This window comes from Conger conger, chromosome 7 (assembly GCF_963514075.1).
Source record: "Conger conger chromosome 7, fConCon1.1, whole genome shotgun sequence".
Classification (NCBI taxonomy): Eukaryota; Metazoa; Chordata; class Actinopteri; order Anguilliformes; family Congridae; genus Conger; species Conger conger.
This window is the reverse complement of record NC_083766.1, coordinates 1,202,866-1,225,365: the sequence shown is the minus strand read 5'-3', so window position 1 is coordinate 1,225,365 and position 22,500 is coordinate 1,202,866. Positions and strand designations below refer to the sequence as shown.

Sequence of the window (22,500 nt, the reverse complement as noted above, 5' to 3'; positions counted from 1 at the left end):
AGGTGAGCAGCAGTTCTGCAGACAGAAACGCCTTGTTACTGAGAGATCAGAGGAGAATGGCCAAAGCTGACAGGAAGGTGATAGTAACGTAAATAACCACACATTACAACAGTGGTATGCAGAAGAGCATCTCTGAACACACATTACAACAGTGGTATGCAGAAGAGCATCTCTGAACACACATTACAGCAGTGGTATGCAGAAGAGCATCTCTGAACACACATTACAACAGTGGTGTGCAGAAGAGCATCTCTGAACACACATTACAACAGTGGTGTGCAGAGGAGCATCTCTGAACACACAATGCATCATAACTCTAAGTGGATAGGCTACAGCAGTAGAAGTCTAATAATAAGTCTAAAAATAAGTCTAATAAATACCTAATAAAGTGCTCACTGAGTGTATATGTGTGAATGTGCAACAGGGATATGAGGCAAAACACATTCTTTGACTGACTTCTTTTGTTTGTATATTGAACTATATTGTTGTATATTGAACTATATTGTGAAATTCAGTCGATTCTAAATAAAGGGGTTTTTACAATTCACTTCCTGCTCTGACTTAAATTAAATTGACCCCAGTCTGCAGTTACTAGTTTCAGCTTTTGTCCACTGGGGGGCGCAAATACACGCGTAAATGGAGTAGTTGATCTGGCACCAATATGGAAACAAAGGTTCTATTTCCATGTTGGAGACGGAGTCATTGAAACCGTTTCGCATTAAAACATGAAACAGATTTGTGTGGGTTTGCAGACTGGAGAGCCTGGGAGCGCTGGAGTATAACACACCGTGACCCTTTTGTGCTATTTTTAATTTTTCCATTAAGTGCCACCCACACCCCGAGTGAGTTAAAGCATCGCATCACAGACCTTTTATAATCAATTTACCAGGCTGCATTTCTGCTTTAGTCCTGGAGACAAGCTCTCCCCAACCACACCACGTACAGGCCCACAGCGTCTAAAGCCATGCCCAACCACACCACGTACAGGCCCACAGTGTCTAAAGCCCTGCCCAACCACACCACGTACAGGCCCACAGTGTCTATAACACTCTGCCCAACCACACCACAAACAGGCCCACAGTGTCTATAACACTCTGCCCAACCACACCACGTACAGGCCCAGTGTCTAAAGCCCTGCCCAACCACACCACGTACAGGCCCACAGTGTCTATAACACTCTGCCCAACCACACCACGTACAGGCCCACAGTGTCTAAAGCCCTGCCCAACCACACCACGTACAGGCCCACAGTGTCTATAACGCTCTGCCCAACCACACCACGTACAGGCCCAGTGTCTATAATGCCCTGCCCAACCACACCACGTACAGGCCCACAGTGCCTAAAGCCCTGCCCAACCACACCACATACAGGCCCACAGTGTCTATAATGCCCTGCCCAACCACACCACGTACAGGCCCACAGTGCCTAAAGCCCTGCCCAACCACACCACATACAGGCCCACAGTGTCTATAATGCCCTGCCCAACCACACCACGTACAGGCCCAGTGTCTATAATGCCCTGCCCAACCACACCACGTACAGGCCCACAGTGCCTAAAGCCCTGCCCAACCACACCACATACAGGCCCACAGTGTCTATAATGCCCTGCCCAACCACACCACGTACAGGCCCACAGTGCCTAAAGCCCTGCCCAACCACACCACATACAGGCCCACAGTGTCTAAAGCCCTGCCCAACCACACCACGTACAGGCCCACAGTGTCTATAACACTCTGCCCAACCACACCACAAACAGGCCCACAGTGTCTATAACACTCTGCCCAACCACACCACGTACAGGCCCACAGTGTCTCAAGCCCTGCCCAACCACACCACGTACAGGCCCACAGTGTCTAAAGCCCTGCCCAACCACACCACATATAGGCCCACAGTGTCTATAACACTCTGCCCAACCACACCACATACAGGCCCACAGTGTCTATAACACTCTGCCCAACCACACCACGTACAGGCCCACAGTGTCTATAACACTCTGCCCAACCACACCACATACAGGCCCACAGTGTCTATAACACTCTGCCCAACCACACCACGTACAGGCCCACAGTGTCTATAACACTCTGCCCAACCACACCACGTACAGGCCCACAGTGTCTATAACGCTCTGCCCAACCACACCACGTACAGGCCCACAGTGTCTATAACGCTCTGCCCAACCACAGCACGTACAGGCCCACAGTGTCTAAAGCCCTGCCCAACCACACCACGTACAGGCCCACAGTGTCTATAACGCTCTGCCCAACCACACCACGTACAGGCCCACAGTGTCTAAAGCCCTGCCCAACCACACCACGTACAGGCCCACAGTGTCTATAACGCTCTGCCCAACCACACCACGTACAGGCCCACAGTGTCTATAACGCTCTGCCCAACCACAGCATGTACAGGCCCACAGTGTCTAAAGCCCTGCCCAACCACACCACGTACAGGCCCACAGGACCTATAACGCCCAGCCCAAGCATTAGAGGGGTGGAGGAAGAAAAATGTTGGGCAGCCTGTAGTCTAGTGGCTAAGGTGCTTGACTGGGACCTGGAAGGTTGGTGGTTCTAATCCCGGTGTAGCCACGATAAGATCCTCACAGCTGTTGGGCCCTTGAGCAAGGCCCATAACCCCACATTGCTGCAAGGGGGGACTGTCCCCTGCTTAGTCTAATCAACTGTAAGTTAATTTGGGTAAATATAACAAATGACATTATTTCTGTCATAGTAATGATAATGATTTTGAATGAAAGTAAAAAGCCTCTCTCTCACCTCCTCCTCCAGCTTCACCACCTTGGCCTGGGCGTTGTTCAGAGCCTGGTCCCGGATCTCGATGTGCCGCCGCTGGTCCTCGTTCGCGGAGCGGAGAGAGTTCAGCTCGATCTCCAGCGTCTCCTTCTCCCGAACCGCCTCTTTATCTGTCAATCACAACAACCCCGCTCTTTATTCCCCAATCCATCTCAAAGCAGGAAAAACCAGATCCGTGTTGTTCTGAAGCGGAGGCATTCGTCTCTGGATCTGTATTGTTCTGAAGCGGAGGCATTCGTCTCTGGATCTGTATTGTTCTGAAGCGGAGGCATTCGTCTCTGGAATTCCCCACTAATGGGATTGAGCAGGGCGACTCACTCTGAGCGTGGAGTTGGGAGATGGTCTTGCGGTTGTCCTCCGACCCTTCGCACTCTTTAGCGGCGAGCTGCTTGTTAGCCGTCTCCATGCGCTCTGAAACACAGCACGCCGGCCTTTCAGTCAAACTCAGTTTCTCCGTCTAGATGTAACCTGCACACAAACACTAACCGCGTAATAACACAGTTCTTAAAGGAGATATTATGTGAGATGAGGTCGATCTGAACCACAGGTGTCAGACTCCAGTCGTGGAGGGCCGCGGTGACTTATGGTTTTCAAAGTGTTCTCATCACCAGTTGTTTAGCTAAGCCATCGTTGGCGAGAGGATCCACACACCTTGTTCTCAAGGCCTTAATGGATAGCTCATTTAAAGGAAACCACAAAAATCCACAGACACTGCGGCCCCCTGGGAATTTAGCTTTGACACCCCGATCTATAAAAAGCACACACGGCATCCCTCGACATGGCCCGTTTCTACCAGCGCTGCATTGTTTTGGCCTTAGCGTTTAACATCTTGCATTAATGGCGTTCAGCTTGCGACACAGTGGACTGCAGTGCGCGGTTTTACTCAGAGCCCGTGAGAAACTGTGAAGTTGTGTTTCTCCGAAAGCGATTTAACACGAGGAGCGCGTTGGCCAGCGTGAAGCCCAGAGCCGGAATGAGAGTGGAAGTCTGGGGAATTCCCAACTCCCGCCAAAGAGCGCTCCCCAGCGGCACGCTGCAGGGGCCTGTTGCTCAGCAAATTGGAAAAACAAAAATAAAACAAAAAGGTTATACGAGCGCTTTTCCCAGAGAGAGCTCGTCATAAAGAGCACAAAGGGGGCCCTTGTTCTGAAGCCTCGTCGAGGAATCGGCCCAAACGCTGGAATAATATTTATCAGAGCAACGTATGACCAGCTATCCAGCTCGCGCACACTTCACTCCCATTTCTAGAGTTTCTAAAACACAGTTAAAAAAACTAACACGTGACGTGGTTCTGAGTGCAGAAACGGGGGAACGCTCCGCGCACACGGGTGAATGAAGGACAGTGCGGCGCTGCCAAGAGAGTGAAAGTTTATGAAAGGGGGAAAATGTTTCTGTGCTTTCTGCGTTAGAGCCATGGAATCTCCCCATGGAGCCCAGCCTGGGAGTCAGCCACAGACCGAGAGAGACCGGGAGTTACAGACTCAGGATCCGTACAGACAGAGACGGGGAGGTACAGACTCAAGACCCGCAGACACAGAGACACAGGGAGGTACAGACCCAGGACCCAGAGACGGGGAGGTACAGACCCAGGACCCAGAGAGAGACGAGGAGGTACAGACCCAGGACCCAGAGAGACACAGGGAGGTACAGACCCAGGACCCAGAGAGAGATGAGGAGGTACAGACCCAGGACCCAGAGAGAGATGAGGAGGTACAGACCCAGGACCCAGAGAGACACAGGGAGGTACAGACCCAGGACCCAGAGAGACACAGGGAGGTACAGACCCAGGACCCAGAGAGACGGGGAGGTACAGACCCAGGACCCAGAGAGAGATGAGGAGGTACAGACCCAGGACCCAGAGAGACGGGGAGGTACAGACCCAGGACCCAGAGAGAGACGGGGAGGTACAGACCCAGGACCCAGAGAGAGACAGGGAGGTACAGACCCAGGACCCAGAGAGAGATGAGGAGGTACAGACCCAGGACCCAGAGAGAGATGAGGAGGTACAGACCCAGGACCCAGAGAGACACAGGGAGGTACAGACCCAGGACCCAGAGAGACACAGGGAGGTACAGACCCAGGACCCAGAGAGACACAGGGAGGTACAGACCCAGGACCCAGAGAGAGATGAGGAGGTACAGACCCAGGACCCAGAGAGAGACGGGGAGGTAGAGACCCAGGACCCAGAGAGACACAGGGAGGTAGAGACCCAGGACCCACAGGGAGATGAGGAGGTACAGACCCAGGACCCACAGAGAGATGAGGAGGTACAGACCCAGGACCCAGAGAGAGATGAGGAGGTACAGACCCAGGACCCAGAGAGACACGGGGAGGTACAGACCCAGGACCCAGAGAGAGACGAGGAGGTACAGACCCAGGACCCAGAGAGACATGGGGAGGTACAGACCCAGGACCCAGAGAGAGACGAGGAGGTACAGACCCAGGACCCAGAGAGACGGGGAGGTACAGACCCAGGACCCGGAGAGACGGGGAGGTACAGACCCAGAACCCACAGAAACACAGGGAGGTACAGACCCTGCTCCCCCACACCCTGCCCCCCAGGGCGTACCTCGCAGGTCCCTGTTGAAGTCGTGCAGTCTCCGCACCTCCAGCTCCAGCTTGTTCCTCATGGTTTTCTCCAGAGCCTCCCGCTTCCCAGACGACTTCACCAGGTTCTCATAGGCCTCCGAGACCAGCTGGATCTCAGTCTCCAGCTACACAAAACACAGCCCGTAAAACACACACACTTACACACACACACTGTAAGTTTTCACTCAGAAACACAGTTTTACTCTCAAGGAACATCTGGGTAAAGCATTGTCCTCTGGTGAACCCCTGAGTTAAGATACCCCTGGTTCCACCGCATTCCTCCTGACCGTCAGAGGCACGGGATTCTCTGTCGGTCTCGTGCACGTGCAGGTTGAAAACTTAGAACAACAAAGTCACATGTGGCACGGATGACATCAGCCAGCCCCCCCATAAGCACCCACGTCACCCACCCATCTGCTCCTAATATCTCCTCGCAAATTGCAGAAAATGGTTAAGTAGGTCAAGCTTTTCTTGTTTGCTGGTAGCTGATCCGTTTGTAGCCTCGTAATCTGGGTTGGAGCTACAGATATTTTGTCCTCGAGAGGCAGAACAGCGTGCTCGCGACTCAGATCCAAACAAAGGATCTCTGAACTGGGGTCAGCCTTTCCGTTGTAAACCAGCTGCAGTTTCTGTAACCGTTGCCACCTGAAGGTCAGAGATCCGGCTGATTATTCGGCTAGCAACGCAGTGCAAATAGTTATTTTGCAAGTGGTAACTTAGTAGCTAGTTACCGCAGTGCCACTGCTGCAGTAAGTACCAGCGGCACCGTGTCCCTGCAGACAGGCCTGGATGTGGACCACCCCAGAGAGGGTTCATGGTCACTGCTGGTAGGAAGCAGCAGCACCACATGGAAGTGGGTCCCTCTCAGAAGGCCAGGGTGGGCGCACTGAGCCGGTAAGGTGCAGCTTGTCTTCAGGGTTCTCAGATTAAGGCCCTCATATTGAACCTCCAGCCTGCCAGCCAGGCAGCTCCTGCGATGGCCACCACCCCAGTGAGACCCCTTTATCGGGACGAGGAGATACCGTCTACAGCCTCCTACTGCAGGGTGCGTGAGCAGGAGGAAACTATTCAGAGCACATGCAGGGGGACATCGGGCAGTTCAGGGGACCACCAGAATCAGGGGACCAGCGGAATCAGGGGACCAGCGGAATCAGGGGACCACCGGAATCAGGGGACCACCAGAATCAGGGGACCACCGGAAACAGGGGACCACCATCAGGCCTGCCATTCATATGGCTTTAGCTATTCCTTCCAGGCAGGCCAGCCATGGGCCAGGCGAGACAGTAGTTTGCAGACCTGTGCAGACGGCCGGAGATAGGCCTTCTGGGTGATACCCTAGGCATTTTCTTCCACCAATCAGCACGTCTAGATTGGGCCATCAGGTCGCAGCACATGTTCGGACCGCAGGCGGGGGGGGGTAAGTCCTGATTCCACGCAGCCAGTGGTCGGATGGTTCTCCCAGCATTATTTCAGTTACTGGGCATCCTAGACCACAGACCCCTGGGTGGCGGATACACTGGGTGTACCGTCTACAATCTTGACACCAGCCTCCATGATTCAATGAGGTCAGAAGGTCTGTGGTCTGTGTTACCGCCCTCCTGAAGATGCCATAGAGCGAGCAGAGCCTCACTCACACCGCAGGGTTCTACTCAACATACGTCAGAATCCTTGAACACATCTCTGAAGATCCTGCATATGCTGCACTCAGGGGACAGGGTCACATCCATAGTGCCTAAAGGATGCATTTCTCCATATTCCCATCGCTATTCTTCACCAAACGTTTCTGGGTTTTGCCTTCAGGAGCCAAGCACATCAGTCTGGCCCCTCGTGTTTTCACCAGTTTCACTGCGGAAGCCCTCCCACCGTTGCAGGACTGGTCATTAATGCTCCTGCTATATCCGGACGACTGGTTGATTGTCTCTCCAACCAGAGACGGAGCAGGATACAGGATAAATGGGGCGGCCTGTAGCGTAGTGGTTAAGGTAAATGACTGGGACATGCAAGGTTGTGGTTCTAATCCAGGTTTAGCCACAATATGATCCGCACAGCCGTTGGGCCCTTGAGCAAGGCCCTTAACCCTGCATTGCTCCAGGGGAGGATTGTCTCCTGCTTAGTCTAATCAACTGTACGTCGCTCTGGATAAGAGCGTCTGCCAAATGGCAATAATGTAATGTAATGTACAGCAATCGCACTCTTGCTTGTGGCTCAACTGGGCCTGATAGCGAATTACACCAAGAGTTCCCTCATGCCATGTCCAGAACCCTCCTGGGGATGACGCTAGACTCTCAGCCTGTGAGACCATCCCTGTCCTGAAGAGGCCTCAAGGCCAAACTCCACCTGATCGTTTGTTTTCAAGACCTCAGGAGGCAGAAGAGGGTGAGGCTCTGAGCAGACGGGCTCAGAGAAGACAGGCTCAGAACAGACTGGCCCTGAGGTTGAGGAGGAGAGAAGCGTATTTGAGCCAGGGCGTTCCCTAGGGGGTGATTCAGTCTCGCGGACGGCTGGAGCACACAGACGCTTTCCTTTCAGGGCGGGGAGCAGTGACACAAGCTGTGGCTCATGCTGTGGCTGAACGTTTGTCCCCTTTTCACATGAATCACCCCCCAAGCTCAGAGTCATGCAGGTAACAGCAGTTCTGTGAGTTTTGTCACACGGAGTCACACGGAGCAGATTCCGTAGGAACAGACGAAGTGGGTACTTATGTGGGGCTGCCTTAAGTCATCCGTAACTCTCGTTCTGAAGCACGGAGCCAGTAAATGTGGGGTTCCCGGTTACTCTGGGACAAATGTGGAGGTTAAATCTGCAGTTTCTGGCTGCTGTGGGATTGGTGCGGTGGGTAAATCTGGGGTTATCGGCTGGTTAAATTCGGGGTTCCCGGGCGGGTAAATTTGGGGTTCCCGGGCAGGTAAATCTGGGGTTCCCAGGCAGGTAAATCTGGGGTTCCCGGGCAGGTAAATTTGGGGTTCCCGGGCAGGTAAATCTGGGGTTCCCGGGCGGGTAAATGTGGGGTTCCCGGGCGGGTAAATCTGGGGTTCCCGGGCGGCTCTTACCTTCTGCAGCTTGGCCACCTTGTCGCAGCACATCTCCATCTCCTGCTTGAGCAGGTGGTTCTCCTGTGACAGCATCTCCACCATCTGCTGGGCACGGGCCACCATGGCGTAGGGCTCCCCCTGCTGGGCACGAGCCACCATGGCGTAGGGCTCCCCCTGCTGGCCGTGGGGCGGCGGTGCATACTGGGGCTGTGGCGGGGGGGGCTGGGGGTGCGGCTGGGCGTGGGGGTGGGGGTGGGGGTGGGGGTGGGCGTGGGGGTGCTGGTGCTGGTGCTGGTGCTGGTGTCCGTGGCTACGGGGGGCGGACATGTAGTGCTCCGGCTGATAGCCGTGACTCCGCTGGGGGTGGGGGTGCATGGGGGGGCCGAAGTGGTCGCCCCCCATGTGGGAGCCGGGGCCCTGGGGGCTGCGGGGGCCCATCAGGAAGGCCTCCCCAGGGTGGGACACAGGGGGAGGGTGCTGCCCGCCCATCAGGCTGCTGAGGGTGGAGGACTGGGCGCGGGACAGCGACCCCAACGACGTCACCGAGGAGGTGGGGCTGTGCTGGTGGGGGGGCGGCCGGTGGGAGTGGATTGAGCCCTCCTTATTGGACCTGCCGAAAAACACGAACACCCAATCCCGGTGAGTTACTGTCCCAACCAGAACCAGCCCAAGCTGCACCTGAGTGTGTGTGTGAGTGTGTGTGTGTGTGTGTGTGTGTGAGCGTGTGTGAGTGTGTGTGTGAGTGTGAGTGTGTGTGTGCGTGTGTGTGTGAGTGTGAGTGCGTGCGTGCGAGTGTGTGTGTGTGTGTGTGTGTGTGTGTGACCTTTCTGCCAAAATGAAGGTCAAATAAAAATGAGCCAGCAGAAGAGAAATGTAACCTGTGACACACTTTCAGACTCTGCAGGGAACGTGTTTACAGGTCACGTCCTCAACGTCTGGATCTCTAACGCACCAAGCTGACAGAGCAGGAGGCTGGCACAGCACAGGTATTTTCTGATGAAAACATTTAGTCAATAAGCCGAGCACAGGCCAGCGGGGAGACGGCGGGGCCTTGTGTAGCCGACCGATCGAGCGGCCGGCGTGTTCTGACTTGCAGAGGGCGGGTGACACACATGTAAATATGTTTTTTCTGCCGTCTGACACAAAGCAGCTCCCCGTCCAACCGCCCGGGACAAACTGGCAGAACAGGCCCCTCTCCTGGGAACCTTCCAAAAATGTGTTGATGCTGCCTGACGAGACGCTTTCTACATTAAATCACCCCCAATCCCAGCTGCCAGGAACCTGTTCTGAACCTGGCCGTGTTAAAAACACATATCTGCATTTAAGAAGTGCTCAAAAGCTAAGGCATATGTAACTACTAAATGCACATTGAAATCCATTTGTGATAATTTCCCTTTCACATCACATTACAGTTATTCAGCTGAAGCTTTTATTTAAAAAGACTAAGCTGAGACCAGTCCCCCCTGGAATAGTGGGGTTAAGGGCCAGCAGATCTATAGCGTCTACACTGGTGCTTGAACCACCAACTTTCCAGTTTGCAGTTAGGCACCTTAGACACTAGGCTACAGGCTATAGACACAAGCACCTTAGCCACTAGGTCATAGGCAATAGACACAAACACCTTAGCCACTGGGCTATAGGCTATAGACACTAGCACCTTAGTCACTAGGTCATAGGCAATAGACACAAACACCTTAGTCACTAGGCTATAGGTTAAAGACACCAGAACCTTAGTCACTAGGTCATAGGCAATAGACACTAGCACCTTAGTCACTAGGCTATAGGCCATAGACACTAGCACCATAGTCACTAGGCCATAGGCAATAGACACAAGCACCTTAGTCACTGGGCTGTAGGCTATAGACACAAGCACCTTAGTCACTAGGCTATAGGCTATAGACACAAGCACCTTGGCCACTAGGCTATCAGCTGCCGTTTATGATCGCTGAGTCTCACCTGAAGGACCCATACTCCGGTGGGGGCTGGTAGCGGACTTGGGGCAGTTCCTGGCGGCTGTGCTGGCTCGCTCGCGGGTCAGGGGGGTAGTAGTGGCCCAGCTCCTGCTGCGGCTGCTGTTTGGGGGGGGGTCTGAAGGGGTAGTCGGGCGGGGGCCCCCGGTGCGGGGCGGGTTTGTAGTAGTCCCCGGGCGGGGGCAGCTGTGGGGACAGCGGGGCGCTGGTGACGGGGGGGTGCGCCTTCACGCCGCTGGTGGCGAGGGACAGCTGCATGAGGCGCTCGCTGAGGGAGCGCACGTGGCCCTGCTTCAGGTCCTTCAGCCCGTCGTCCTGCAGCAGCTTGCCCCCCCCGCTGCTGACACGCTGCGCGGCCGGCCGGCCCTCCGTGCGCACCTTGGGGCTGTTGCTCACGCCCGTCACGTAGAAGGCCGCCCCCACCGAGGGGGGCAGCTGCTGCTGGCCGCGGAAGTACTGCGACTGCACCTTGGCCTCCTCGTACGTGGGCAGGTCCTCGGGGCCGGGCCCCTGGCCCCCGCCCGGGCCCCCGCTGCCCCCCGCCCCGCCCCGCGGGCTCAGCTGCTTCTCCATCCCGCCGTCCGTCTGCAGCTCCTGGCCCTGAGGCTCCTGGCGGGCGATGTGGGGCACCATGGAGTGGTCCTCCCCCGGGGGTGCGTACCCCCCCGGCCCCTGCTGCTGCTGGGAGATGTAGTTCCGGCTCTCGCCATAGCGCATCTGCTCCTGCAGGAGGCGCTGCAGCACCGTGTTGCTGCTGCCGCTGCTGTTGCTGGACGTCTCCTCGGCCGCCGCCCGCATCTCCGGCTCCCGCAGACCCCGCACCTCGTGGAAGGAGGAGCTGCGGCCCCGCTCGATGCTCCCTGAGCAGGGCCCCACAAAACCGTCAGCCCCTACAGCACCCCAACACGCTCAAACACAGCCCCCTACAGCACCCCAACACGCTCAAACACAGCCCCCTACAGCACCCCAACACGCTCAAACACAGCCCCCTACAGCACCCCAACCCTAAACACAGCCCCCTACAGCACCCCAACACGCTCAAACACAGCCCCCTACAGCACCCCAACACGCTCAAACACAGCCCCCTACAGCACCCCAACACACTCAAACACAGCCCCTACAGCACCCCAACACGCTCAAACACAGCCCCCTACAGCACCCCAACACGCTCAAACACAGCCCCCTACAGCACCCCACCACACTCAAACACAGCCCCCTACAGCACCCCAACACGCTCAAACACAGCCCCCTACAGCACCCCAACACGCTCAAACACAGCCCCCTACAGCACCCCAACACGCTCAAACACAGCCCCCTACAGCACCCCAACACGCTCAAACACAGCCCCTACAGCACCCCAACACGCTCAAACACAGCCCCCTACAGCACCCCAACACACTCAAACACAGCCCCCTACAGCACCCCAACACGCTCAAACACAGCCCCCTACAGCACCCCAACACGCTCAAACACAGCCCCCTACAGCACCCCGACCCTAAACACAGCCCCCTACAGCACCCCAACACACTCAAACACAGCCCCCTACAGCACCCCAACACGCTCAAACACAGCCCCTGCAGCACCCCAACACGCTCAAACACAGCCCCCTACAGCACCCCAACACGCTCAAACACAGCCCCCTACAGCACCCCAACACGCTCAAACACAGCCCCCTACAGCACCCCAACACGCTCAAACACAGCCCCCTACAGCACCCCGACCCTAAACACAGCCCCCTACAGCACCCCAACACGCTCAAACACAGCCCCCTACAGCACCTCGACCCTAAACACAGCCCCCTACAGCCCCCCAACACGCTCAAACACAGCCCCCTACAGCACCCCAACACGCTCAAACACAGCCCCCTACAGCACCCCAACACGCTCAAACACAGCCCCCTACAGAACCCCAACCCTAAACACAGCCCCCTACAGCACCCCAACACACTCAAACACAGCCCCCTACAGCACCCCAACACGCTCAAACACAGCCCCCTACAGCACCCCAACACGCTCAAACACAGCCCCCTACAGCACCCCAACACGCTCAAACACAGCCCCCTACAGCACCCCAACCCTAAACACAGCCCCCTACAGCACCCCAACACGCTCAAACACAGCCCCCGACAGCCCCCCGACCCTAAACACAGCCCCCTACAGCCCCCCCGACCCTAAACACAGCCCCCTACAGCCCCCCCGACCCTAAACACAACCCCTTACAGCCCCCGACCCTAAACACAGCCCCCTACAGCCCCCCCGACCCTAAACACAACCCCTTACAGCCGCCGACCCTAAACACAGCCCCCCCAGACCCTAAACACAGCCCCCTACAGAACCCCAACATGCTTAAACACAACCCCTACAGAACCCCAACACACTTAAACACAACCCTGGACTGCACCCCCAAACACTTAAACACAACCCCTGAACACAGTGCCATTCCATGAAAAATCAAGGGGCAGATGACGACTACGATTTTGCTCAAACTTTGTACCATGTTAAAACATTTTTGTTAAATGTTTATATATTCAGTGGTACCAAAAAAAGTCACTCTTGAGTGGAAATTGGGGTTTGTGTCCATTTTAGAGCGCAGTATCTTTGACATTAAAGCAGGGGAACCCTGAAAATGTGTCTGACACAATCATCTGTCTACTGTCCGATTATGCTTTTGATAATGCTAAATCACACGGCTTGCCAATTTCTTTCAGTAGTTCAGGGCATACGACATCAGCACCACTTGGTGTACGACTTCCAAACTTCTAAGACTAGTAGATATTTTGGTTCAGAACAGCCACAAGGAAAATTAAGTGAAATACATAATTCAGTAAAAAATTATACAATCACAAATTTGGGTCCGGCCAGAAAATGACCGAAATGCATTGCATTTTCAGCAAAGTAGTTGGTAAGGTGGAAAGTTTCTGATCAAAATGAAACTTCAGAAGGTGTAATAGGCTGACTTAGTTAGTGCTCTGCCCTGCCATGTTTTGATCATTTCAAAGAGCACATCAATTCAGAATTAAACGAGATTTGATGGCTTCTTACATCAGCGCCACTTGGTGAATGTTTGAGCAAATTAGAGTCACCCCCACACCTTTTCACAGAACGACCCCATTATCCTCTGAGCCTAGGAGAGTCAGGGCTCCAAGCATAGAGAATAATAACAGAATTATTATTGTTTTTAACACTATGACCGCTGGGCATCAGGGAGACCAATGAGGCCTTCTTATTCATTGTGGTGTTCCTGCTCGAGAGCTTTTAAAGCGGAACTCTGCGTTGTTTTTCCGATTTATGGAAAAATGTGACAACCGACACCAAATGTCCACAGTGTTTCCACAAAGCATGCATGGCCTCATATAATCTTTCCAAAAACTGACGGTCACCCAAAGCAACCGATTATGCAGAACTAAAGCCCGGTGTCATGGTGCTAAGACCACCCAGCACTGCCCTGCTCAGAGCCCGCAGCGCTGAAGCAAACGCGCAACACTTCCCCAAAGCGGACGCACTTTCCCCAAAAAATTAACTGACATTGATTTTCTCAAACCACACAAGCCCGGGTACGGCAGACACACACACAATCCGCATTTCAACACACACCAGTATTTACAGCATTAAAGGAAATGTGTTAGCAATTAGGGTCAAACACCCAACTCGTTAGGAAGAAACCACTCCAGGTTACAGCTGAAACGTAATGAAATGAACGTGTTTAAAAAGCAGAACACTGGTGCAGTCTGGCAGCACGTGAATGTACGGTGGGAGAGTAAACCCAGCCAAACGGAGGACATGGACATTAAGCTCTCGGCCGTAACACACTGTGGATACTGCACTTCCCCACAAGCAGGGCCAAGCAGGTCCAGTCCACAGAACCTCAACACTGAACATGTTCACTTCAGCGCAGGGTTTGCAGGACGGTTTTGGGATGCCAGGATTTGGCCGTATGGGGCGCGTCACCTGAGTGGTTTCCGCTAACAACGCTTTGTGTTTACGAGCAGGCTAAAGGTTAATACAGCATCTACAGTAATGAAGGTGAAATTATTACATCTATTGCTTTCTGAAATTCTTCTCATTCTCAAGGAGGACGAAGCTTTTTTCCGAAACATCTGCAGCAAATAAACGCATTTTAGGTCAGGTTTGGGACGTCAGCACAGGGGCTTTCCAAAAAGGAGAAAAGGGAGAAAGGGAACGTTATGATGTTATGATGTTATGATGGCACACACACTCCCCCACAAACTGCTACTTCCTGTTATGTTTCCCCCAAATCCTCTCTGACACCCCCCCTCCCCCAGCCCCCCAAACTCAGACAGTAACAATGAAGGGTGGAAAAACACAAACATGTAAACTAATGCGCTGGGATGAGAGCTGGTAATGCCGTCTGCAGGTTAACCCCACAGGGTTAGCGTAGCCGTAGCACTGGGGTTAGACGGACTCTGTAACTCCAGTGTGGGAAGACGCCATGCTGTTACTGACCAATACGAGCGGCGTTCCCGCCCCATCCCGTATCCTGCTGTCCCTTCCTGCTGCTGGGTGCCCCCCCGCCCCCGCCCCCCTGCCCCCGCCCCCCTGCCCCCCCCCTACCTGTCCCGCCGCGCTGCTCCCCGCTCCGCCTCAGTGTTCCGTCCTCATGGCGCGCTCCGGTCCGATCCGGGCGGTCCCAGCGCTCCAGGAGCTCCTCCAGACGCTCCGAGAGGTATCGGCGTTCCGATGCGTCCTGTAGTCCCAGGCTCTCTGGAACAGGAAGCTGCACTCAGAGCCAGAACAATGAGGGAGGGGTCCCGGGTCGGCCGGGGGGGTGGGGTGGGGGGGTATGCCAAACTGGGTTTCTGTGAGCCGTTTCCTGGTTCTACCAACCCACCCTCTCACACACACACACACACACACACACTCACACACACACACACACACACACACACACACACACACACACTCACACTCACACTCACACTCACACTCACACTCACACTCACACACTCACACACTCACACTCACACTCACACTCACACTCACACTCACACTCACACACTCACACACTCACACTCACACTCACACTCACACTCACACACTCACACTCACACTCACACACAGACACACACACACACACACACAGACACACACACACACACACTCACACACACACACACACACACACACACACACACACACACACACACACAGCTGTGTTAGGCAGTAGGCCTGCCCCCCCCCCCCGCTCAGGTCACACACAGGCCATGGGGGGGGGGGGGGGGGGTCACGATGTTCTACCCCATTCCCCCAGCTTTAAAAAGGGGGGGGGATTTCTCACATATAACAACTTCTAACAAATGGAAACTTAAATGAGAAACCTACAAAACGAACAGAAACCTGCCACCACTGTACCCCCTGGAGTTTACCCCGGTCACAAACCCAAAGCCCAGACTCACCCCTGTTCAATGGCAGGAACTAATTCCACTGCTCATATCCACAACCTACTGGTCATATAACCCCACTGGTCATATCCACAACCTACTGGTCATATAACCCTACTGGTCATATCCACAACCTACTGGTCATATAACCCTACTGGTCATAACCACAACCCTTCTGGTCATATAACCCTACTGGTCATAACCACAACCCTACTGGTCATAACCACAACCCTACTGGTCATATAACCCCACTGGTCATAACCACAACCCTACTGGTCATATAACCCCACTGGTCATAACCACAACCCTACTGGTCATATAACCCTACTGGTCATAACCACAACCCTACTGGTCATAACCACAACCCACTGGTCAAATCCACAACTTCCACAACCTACAGAAGGAATCCATACCAGAAGCACAAAGGCACACACACACACACACACACACATACACACACACACACACACACACACACACACATACACATACACATACACACACACACACACATACACACACACACACACACACACACACACACATACACACACACATACACACACACACACATACACACATACACACACACACATACACACACACACACACACACACACACACACAGAAAGACAATCTGTTTCACAAGAGCTCTTCAGGCTGACCACCGCCCACCCAAAAAAAGACTTCCAGATGTGATCTCTTCTGTCCAATTAGCTGACAGTTACATTGTGAAGTTCCCTGACTGTTTCAGATAAACAGTTTATTCCGCAGTGAAGGCTCTCTGAAATGAATTCACGGAATCCGGCATTCCAGCAAGTCCATATCCACAGCTCCACACGGCCTCCTCCATACGGCTGACCCTCATGTTCCCAACAGGAATGTCAACGTCACAACACGCTGACAGCAGTGCACCAACCCCCCAAAACAAAAAACTGTGGGCATAAGCAGAGAGGAAATGTAAAACGCTCTTCCTCAGTGGTGTCAACACCCTGGAGCTCACACAGCCAGCATATCCTCAAACCTCACGGACGAGCATACAAGATAATAATAAATCAAACAAGAATGGAAAAACATCAAGTCTGCCTTTCCTGAAATTCATACAGAACTTGCTATTTTGGGGCTCTGGCATGGTCTTTTCCTTTTTACCCTGCTGTTACTCTGTAAAGCGCCTTTGGGACAGTCTCTGTCAAAAAGCGCTGTACGAATAAAATGTCATTGAATTACAAGAACACCATGAAAAACATGAAGTGATAATATCCCCCTTTACTTACCAACAATGTTAGCCCTTAAACACCCGGCTCTAAGACACTGAGGGCCTTGGAGCAGAAAATCAGAAAAGCAGAGAAACAGTAAAGGACCGGAGCGCAGCGCGGCTGGATTGAGATGGGAAAAGCAGCGCCGCGTTCCCAGCGCTCTCCCTCACCCGCCCCGGGCTCACAGCGGCACGCCCTCATACCTGCCGGAGCGCAGCAGGTGGAGACAGGGACAGGTGAATGTGGGGCCCCGCCCTCATACCTGTGCGCTGACAGGTGCTCCCTGTTCCCCCAGGAGGAGGACCCGCGCGGGAAGGTGAGGCGAAGAGGCCAAGCCACACCTGCCCCCTCCCCCTCCCCCTGCCCCCCCCCCCCCTGCCCCTGCCCCCTGCCCCTGCCCCCTGCCCCGCCACTAGTGCCTCCACCTCCCAGAGTAACTCGCTGAACCAGCGCTGACCACTAACGGTCCTGATCTCTGCTGAGCCTTCCCTGGAGAAACGCTCGTTTAAGGGAGCAGATGCTCGTCCCGCTCTTATTAAATCTCACCAACGTCCTCTGCTCCCACACACAGTGAGCGCCTTAACCCAGCTGTGAAAGAGCTCCAATTCCACAGCTGAACCTGAACCGTGTGATGCAGACAGACACGGAACCGGACAGACACACAGAACCGGACACAGACGCACGGTACAGGACACAGACACGGAACCAGACCCAGACACAAGGACCGGACACAGACACAGACACACACAACTGGACACAGACACTCGGAACCAGAGAGCAGACAGTGGGACCGGAGAGAGCAGACAGGGGGACGGACCGGAGAGAGCAGACAGTGGGACCGGAGAGAGCAGACAGGGGGACGGACCGGAGAGAGCAGACAGGGGGACGGGACCGGAGAGAGCAGACAGTGGGACCGGAGAGAGCAGACAGGGGGACGGACCGGAGAGAGCAGACAGGGGGACGGACCGGAGAGAGCAGACAGTGGGACCGGAGAGAGCAGACAGGGGGACGGACCGGAGAGAGCAGACAGTGGGACCGGAGAGAGCAGACAGGGGGACGGACCGGAGAGAGCAGACAGTGGGACCGGAGAGAGCAGACAGTGGGACCGGAGAGAGCAGACAGGGGGACGGACCGGAGAGAGCAGACAGTGGGACGGACCGGAGAGAGCAGACAGGGGGACGGACCGGAGAGAGCAGACAGGGGGACGGACCGGAGAGAGCAGACAGGGGGACGGACCGGAGAGAGCAGACAGGGGGACGGACCGGAGGTGACGCTCTCTTGTGTAAATATTTGCTTTCCGTGAGCCTGTGGCGGTGGAGTGTTTATCCTGCAGAGCCCCAGGAATGCAGCTCACTGTACGCAGCCCTGCACACCATCACCTGACAGCCGCGCAGCCCGAGTCTCAGCCCCGAGTCACACACCCGAGTCTCAGCCCCGAGTCACACACCCGAGTCTCAGCCCCGAGTCACACACCCGAGTCACACACCCGAGTCACACACCCGAGTCTCAGCCCCGAGTCACACACCCGAGTCTCAGCCCCGAGTCACACACCCGAGTCACACACCCGAGTCTCAGCCCCGAGTCACACACCCGAGTCTCAGCCCCGAGTCTCAGCCCCGAGTCACACACCCGAGTCACACACCCGAGTCACACACCCGACAAACAAAGAATGTTGGGGTCAGGGGTGTTGGGTGTGGGGGTTAGGGTTGAGGGGTGTTGGGTGCGGGGGTTAAACACACAAACACAAACTCCTGACCCACAAACACACAGACACACACTCCTAACACACAAACACAGAGCCAGAGTGTGTTGACCTGAAAGAACCCCCAGCCCATCTTTCACACGCTGTGTTTATGTGTGAGTGTGTGTGCGTGTGTGTGTGTGTGTGTGTGTGTGTGTGTGTGTATATGTTCATGGGGAAGATGCTTAATAGAGTCCACAGAACTCCTCCTAATGCAGGGCATGATAACAGAGAGAGAGAGAGAGAGAGGGAGAGAGAGGGAGAGAGGGGGAGACAGGGATGGAGAGAGAGGGAGAGAGGGGGAGACAGGGACGGAGAGAGAGAGGGAGAGAGGGGGAAAGGGAGGGAGAGAGGGAGAGAGTGGGAGAGAGAGGGAGTGAGAGAGGGAGAGAGAGGGAGATTAGGAACAGGGAAAACTGAGAAACACATGTCAGGAACCAAAGCAGGAAATGCAACATTCCAATCTGGAGCTTCGCTGCTCACACTGGGAGTTACTCCCACCTGCCCAGAGTTACCCCCACCTGCCCAGAGTTACCCTCCATCTGCCCCAGATGAATGTGGGGTGTTGTGGCGATGCATAGGTCTCACAGATGAATGTGGGGCGTTGTGGGGAGACGGGGGGGCGGGGGGATGTTTCTGGAGGAGGCGTCGGACACGCTGGAGCGTTGATACTGAGACGCACTAATGACACTGCAGGCTGCGCTACGGGAGGTGTGTGGGTGTGAGTGTGTGTGTGTGTGAGTGTGTGTGTGTGTGTGTGAGTGTGTGTGTGTGAGTGTGTGGGTGTGTGTGTGAGTGTGTGTGTGTGAGTGTGAGTGTGTGTGTGTGTGAGTGTGTGTGTGTGTGTGTGTGTGAGTGTGTGTGAGTGTGTGTGACTGTGAGTGTGAGTGTGTGTGTGTGTGAGTGTGTGTGTGTGTGTGTGTGTGTGTGTGAGTGTGTGTGAGTGTGTGTGACTGTGAGTGTGAGTGTGTGTGTGTGTGAGTGTGTGGGTGTGTGTGTGAGTGTGTGTGTGTGTGTGTGTGTGTGTGTGAGTGTGTGTGTGTGTGTGAGTGTGTGTGAGTGTGTGTGAGTGTGTGTGTGAGTGTGTGTGTGTGTGTGTGACTGTGAGTGTGAGTGTGTGTGTGAGTGACTGTGAGTGTGAGTGACTGTGAGTGTGAGTGTGAGTGACTGTGAGTGTGAGTGTGAGTGACTGTGAGTGTGAGTGTGAGTGTAAGTGACTGTGAGTGTGAGTGTGTGAGAGTGTGACTGTGAGTGTGAGTGTGAGTGTGTGTGTGTGTGTGTGTGAGTGTGTGTGTGTGTGTGTGACTGTGAGTGTGAGTGTGTGTGTGAGTGACTGTGAGTGTGAGTGACTGTGAGTGTGAGTGTGAGTGTGAGTGTGAGTGACTGTGAGTGTGAGTGTGAGTGTGAGTGACTGTGAGTGTGAGTGTGAGTGTGAGTGTGAGTGTGAGTGTGACTGTGAGTGTGAGTGACTGTGAGTGTGAGTGTGTGTGTGTGTGTGTGTGTGAGTGTGAGTGTGACTGTGAGTGTGTGTGTGTGAGTGTGTGTGTGTGTGTGTGTGTGTGTGTGAGAGGACACAGGCCTGCTCGGTGAAACCCAACCCGGCTGCAGCCCTGGAACTGTCTGTCTGCATCGGCGCAGCTCTGAGATCATCGAGAGCGTCCGGCAACACGACCCAGAGGCCATCATCGAGTTTCCCCAACTCCAGAAATCTAACCCCCCCTACCCCTTTCCCCTCTCTCACACCCCTCACCCCACCCTGCTCCCCCACCCCGCTCCCCCCGCATACGCTGCAGGGTGACAGTGGTCTCCTGGGGGGAGGAACAGAAGTCTTTGTGCTTTGAAGAGAAGGTTCTTTGGAATGTTGTTTTTTTTTTATTCCAAGTCAGAGTTCTAGAACTCCGTTGCTCTCAGTTACCGGTAGCGATTGTGACATCAGCATCAGAATGTTCGGCGGAGAACATTCTAAGCACACAGTATTTCTCACCCGCTAAAGGCTGGAGTTGTGTAGTGAGAAGCAGGTCTAATGCAGAAACAGCTCTCTATAAACACATCTCATTCTGGGGCCTGGGAATCCATTAGGGCCGCAAATAAAGGGTGAAATGTGTATGTGTGTGTGTGTGTGTGTGTGTGTGTGTGTGTGTGTGTGTGTGTGTGTGAGTGTGTGTGTGTATATCTGAGTGCGAGCAGGGCTGAGTCAGCATGCGGGAGAGGGCCAGCTCTACGCAGGGAGGGGGGGGGAGGGGGGGAGACATTCCTTCTCCCTGACTCAGAGCCGGCACTTTCCTGGCGGACGCACAGTACCTCCAGAGCAAGACAAAGGCCTGCTGCTCTCCCTCTACAGAGAGAACAGCCCCACTGCTGCTCTCCCTCTACAGAGAGAACAGCCCCACTGCTGCTCTCCCTCTACAGAGAGAACAGCCCCACTGCTGCTCTCCCTCTACAGAGAGAACAGCCCCACTGCTGCTCTCCCTCTACAGAGAGAACAGCCCCACTGTTGCCCTCCCTCCCTGGGTCTGGAGATCGGTCTGTTTCTGCGTTAACAGTAGGCGATAGGGCAATAGTGGGCGGTAGAGGGCGATAGAGGGCGGTAGAGGGCGATAGGGGGCGGTAGAGGGCGATAGGGGGCGATAGAGGGCGATAGAAGCGATAGAGGGCGATAGAGGGCGATAGTGGGCGATAGAGGGCGATAGAGGCGATAGAGGGCGATAGAGGGCGATAGAGGGAGATAGAGGGATAGAGGGCGATAGAGGCGGTAGAGGGCGATAGAGGGCGATAGGGGGCGATAGGGGGCGATAGTGGGCGATAGAGGGCGATAGAGGCGATAGAGGGCGATAGAGGCGATAGTGGGCGATAGAGGGCGATAAAGGGCGATAGAGGGCGATAGAGGGCGATAGAGGGCGATAGAGGGATAGAGGGCGATAGAGGGATAGAGGGCGATAGAGGGCGATAGAGGGCGATAGAGGCGATAGAGGCGATAGAGGGCGATAGAGGCGATAGAGGGCGATAGAGGGCGATAGAGGCGATAGAGGGCGATAGAGGGCGATAGAGGCGATAGAGGGCGATAGAGGGCGATAGAGGGCGATAGGGGGCGGTAGAGGGCGATAGGGGGCGATAGAGGGCGATAGAGGGCGATAGAGGCGATAGAGGGCGATAGAGGGCGATAGAGGGCGATAGAGGCGATAGAGGGCGATAGAGGGCGATAGAGGGAGATAGAGGGATAGAGGGCGATAGAGGCGGTAGAGGGCGATAGAGGGCGATAGGGGGCGATAGTGGGCGATAGAGGGCGATAGAGGGCGATAGAGGCGATAGAGGGCGATAGAGGCGATAGAGGGCGATAGAGGGCGATAGAGGGCGATAGAGGGCGATAGAGGGATAGAGGGATAGAGGGCGATAGAGGCGATAGAGGCGATAGAGGCGATAGAGGGCGATAGAGGGCGATAGAGGCGATAGAGGGCGATAGAGGGCGATAGAGGCGATAGAGGGCGATAGAGGCGATAGAGGGCGATAGAGGGCGATAGAGGGCGGTAGAGGGCGATAGGGGGCGGTAGAGGGCGATAGGGGGCGATAGAGGGCGATAGAGGGCGATAGAGGGCGATAGAGGGCGATAGAGGCGATAGAGGGCGATAGAGGCGATAGAGGGCGATAGAGGGCGATAGAGGCGATAGAGGCGATAGAGGGCGATAGAGGGCGATAGAGGCGATAGAGG

At 54.9% G+C, this 22,500-nt stretch overlaps 1 protein-coding gene across 3 annotated transcripts in view; it reads right to left on the bottom strand.

Annotated features, from left to right (window-relative positions):
* Positions 1-22,500, bottom strand: part of amot (angiomotin) — a 42,490-nt gene that overhangs the window by 12,221 nt on the left and 7,769 nt on the right. Inside the window, exons 2-8 of one of the 3 annotated variants that reach the window (XM_061247730.1) lie at positions 14,971-15,120; positions 14,435-14,546; positions 10,386-11,259; positions 8,448-9,039; positions 5,378-5,522; positions 3,127-3,219; positions 2,773-2,918 (exon numbers count right to left, since the gene is read on the bottom strand). In XM_061247730.1, coding sequence (XP_061103714.1) covers positions 2,773-2,918; positions 3,127-3,219; positions 5,378-5,522; positions 8,448-9,039; positions 10,386-11,259; positions 14,435-14,495 — 1,911 coding nt within the window. In that variant the 5' untranslated portion in view covers positions 14,496-14,546; positions 14,971-15,120. The remainder of the gene's footprint in view (positions 1-2,772; positions 2,919-3,126; positions 3,220-5,377; positions 5,523-8,447; positions 9,040-10,385; positions 11,260-14,434; positions 14,547-14,970; positions 15,121-22,500) is intronic. The other 2 variants (XM_061247729.1, XM_061247728.1) reach the window with 2 other exon arrangements.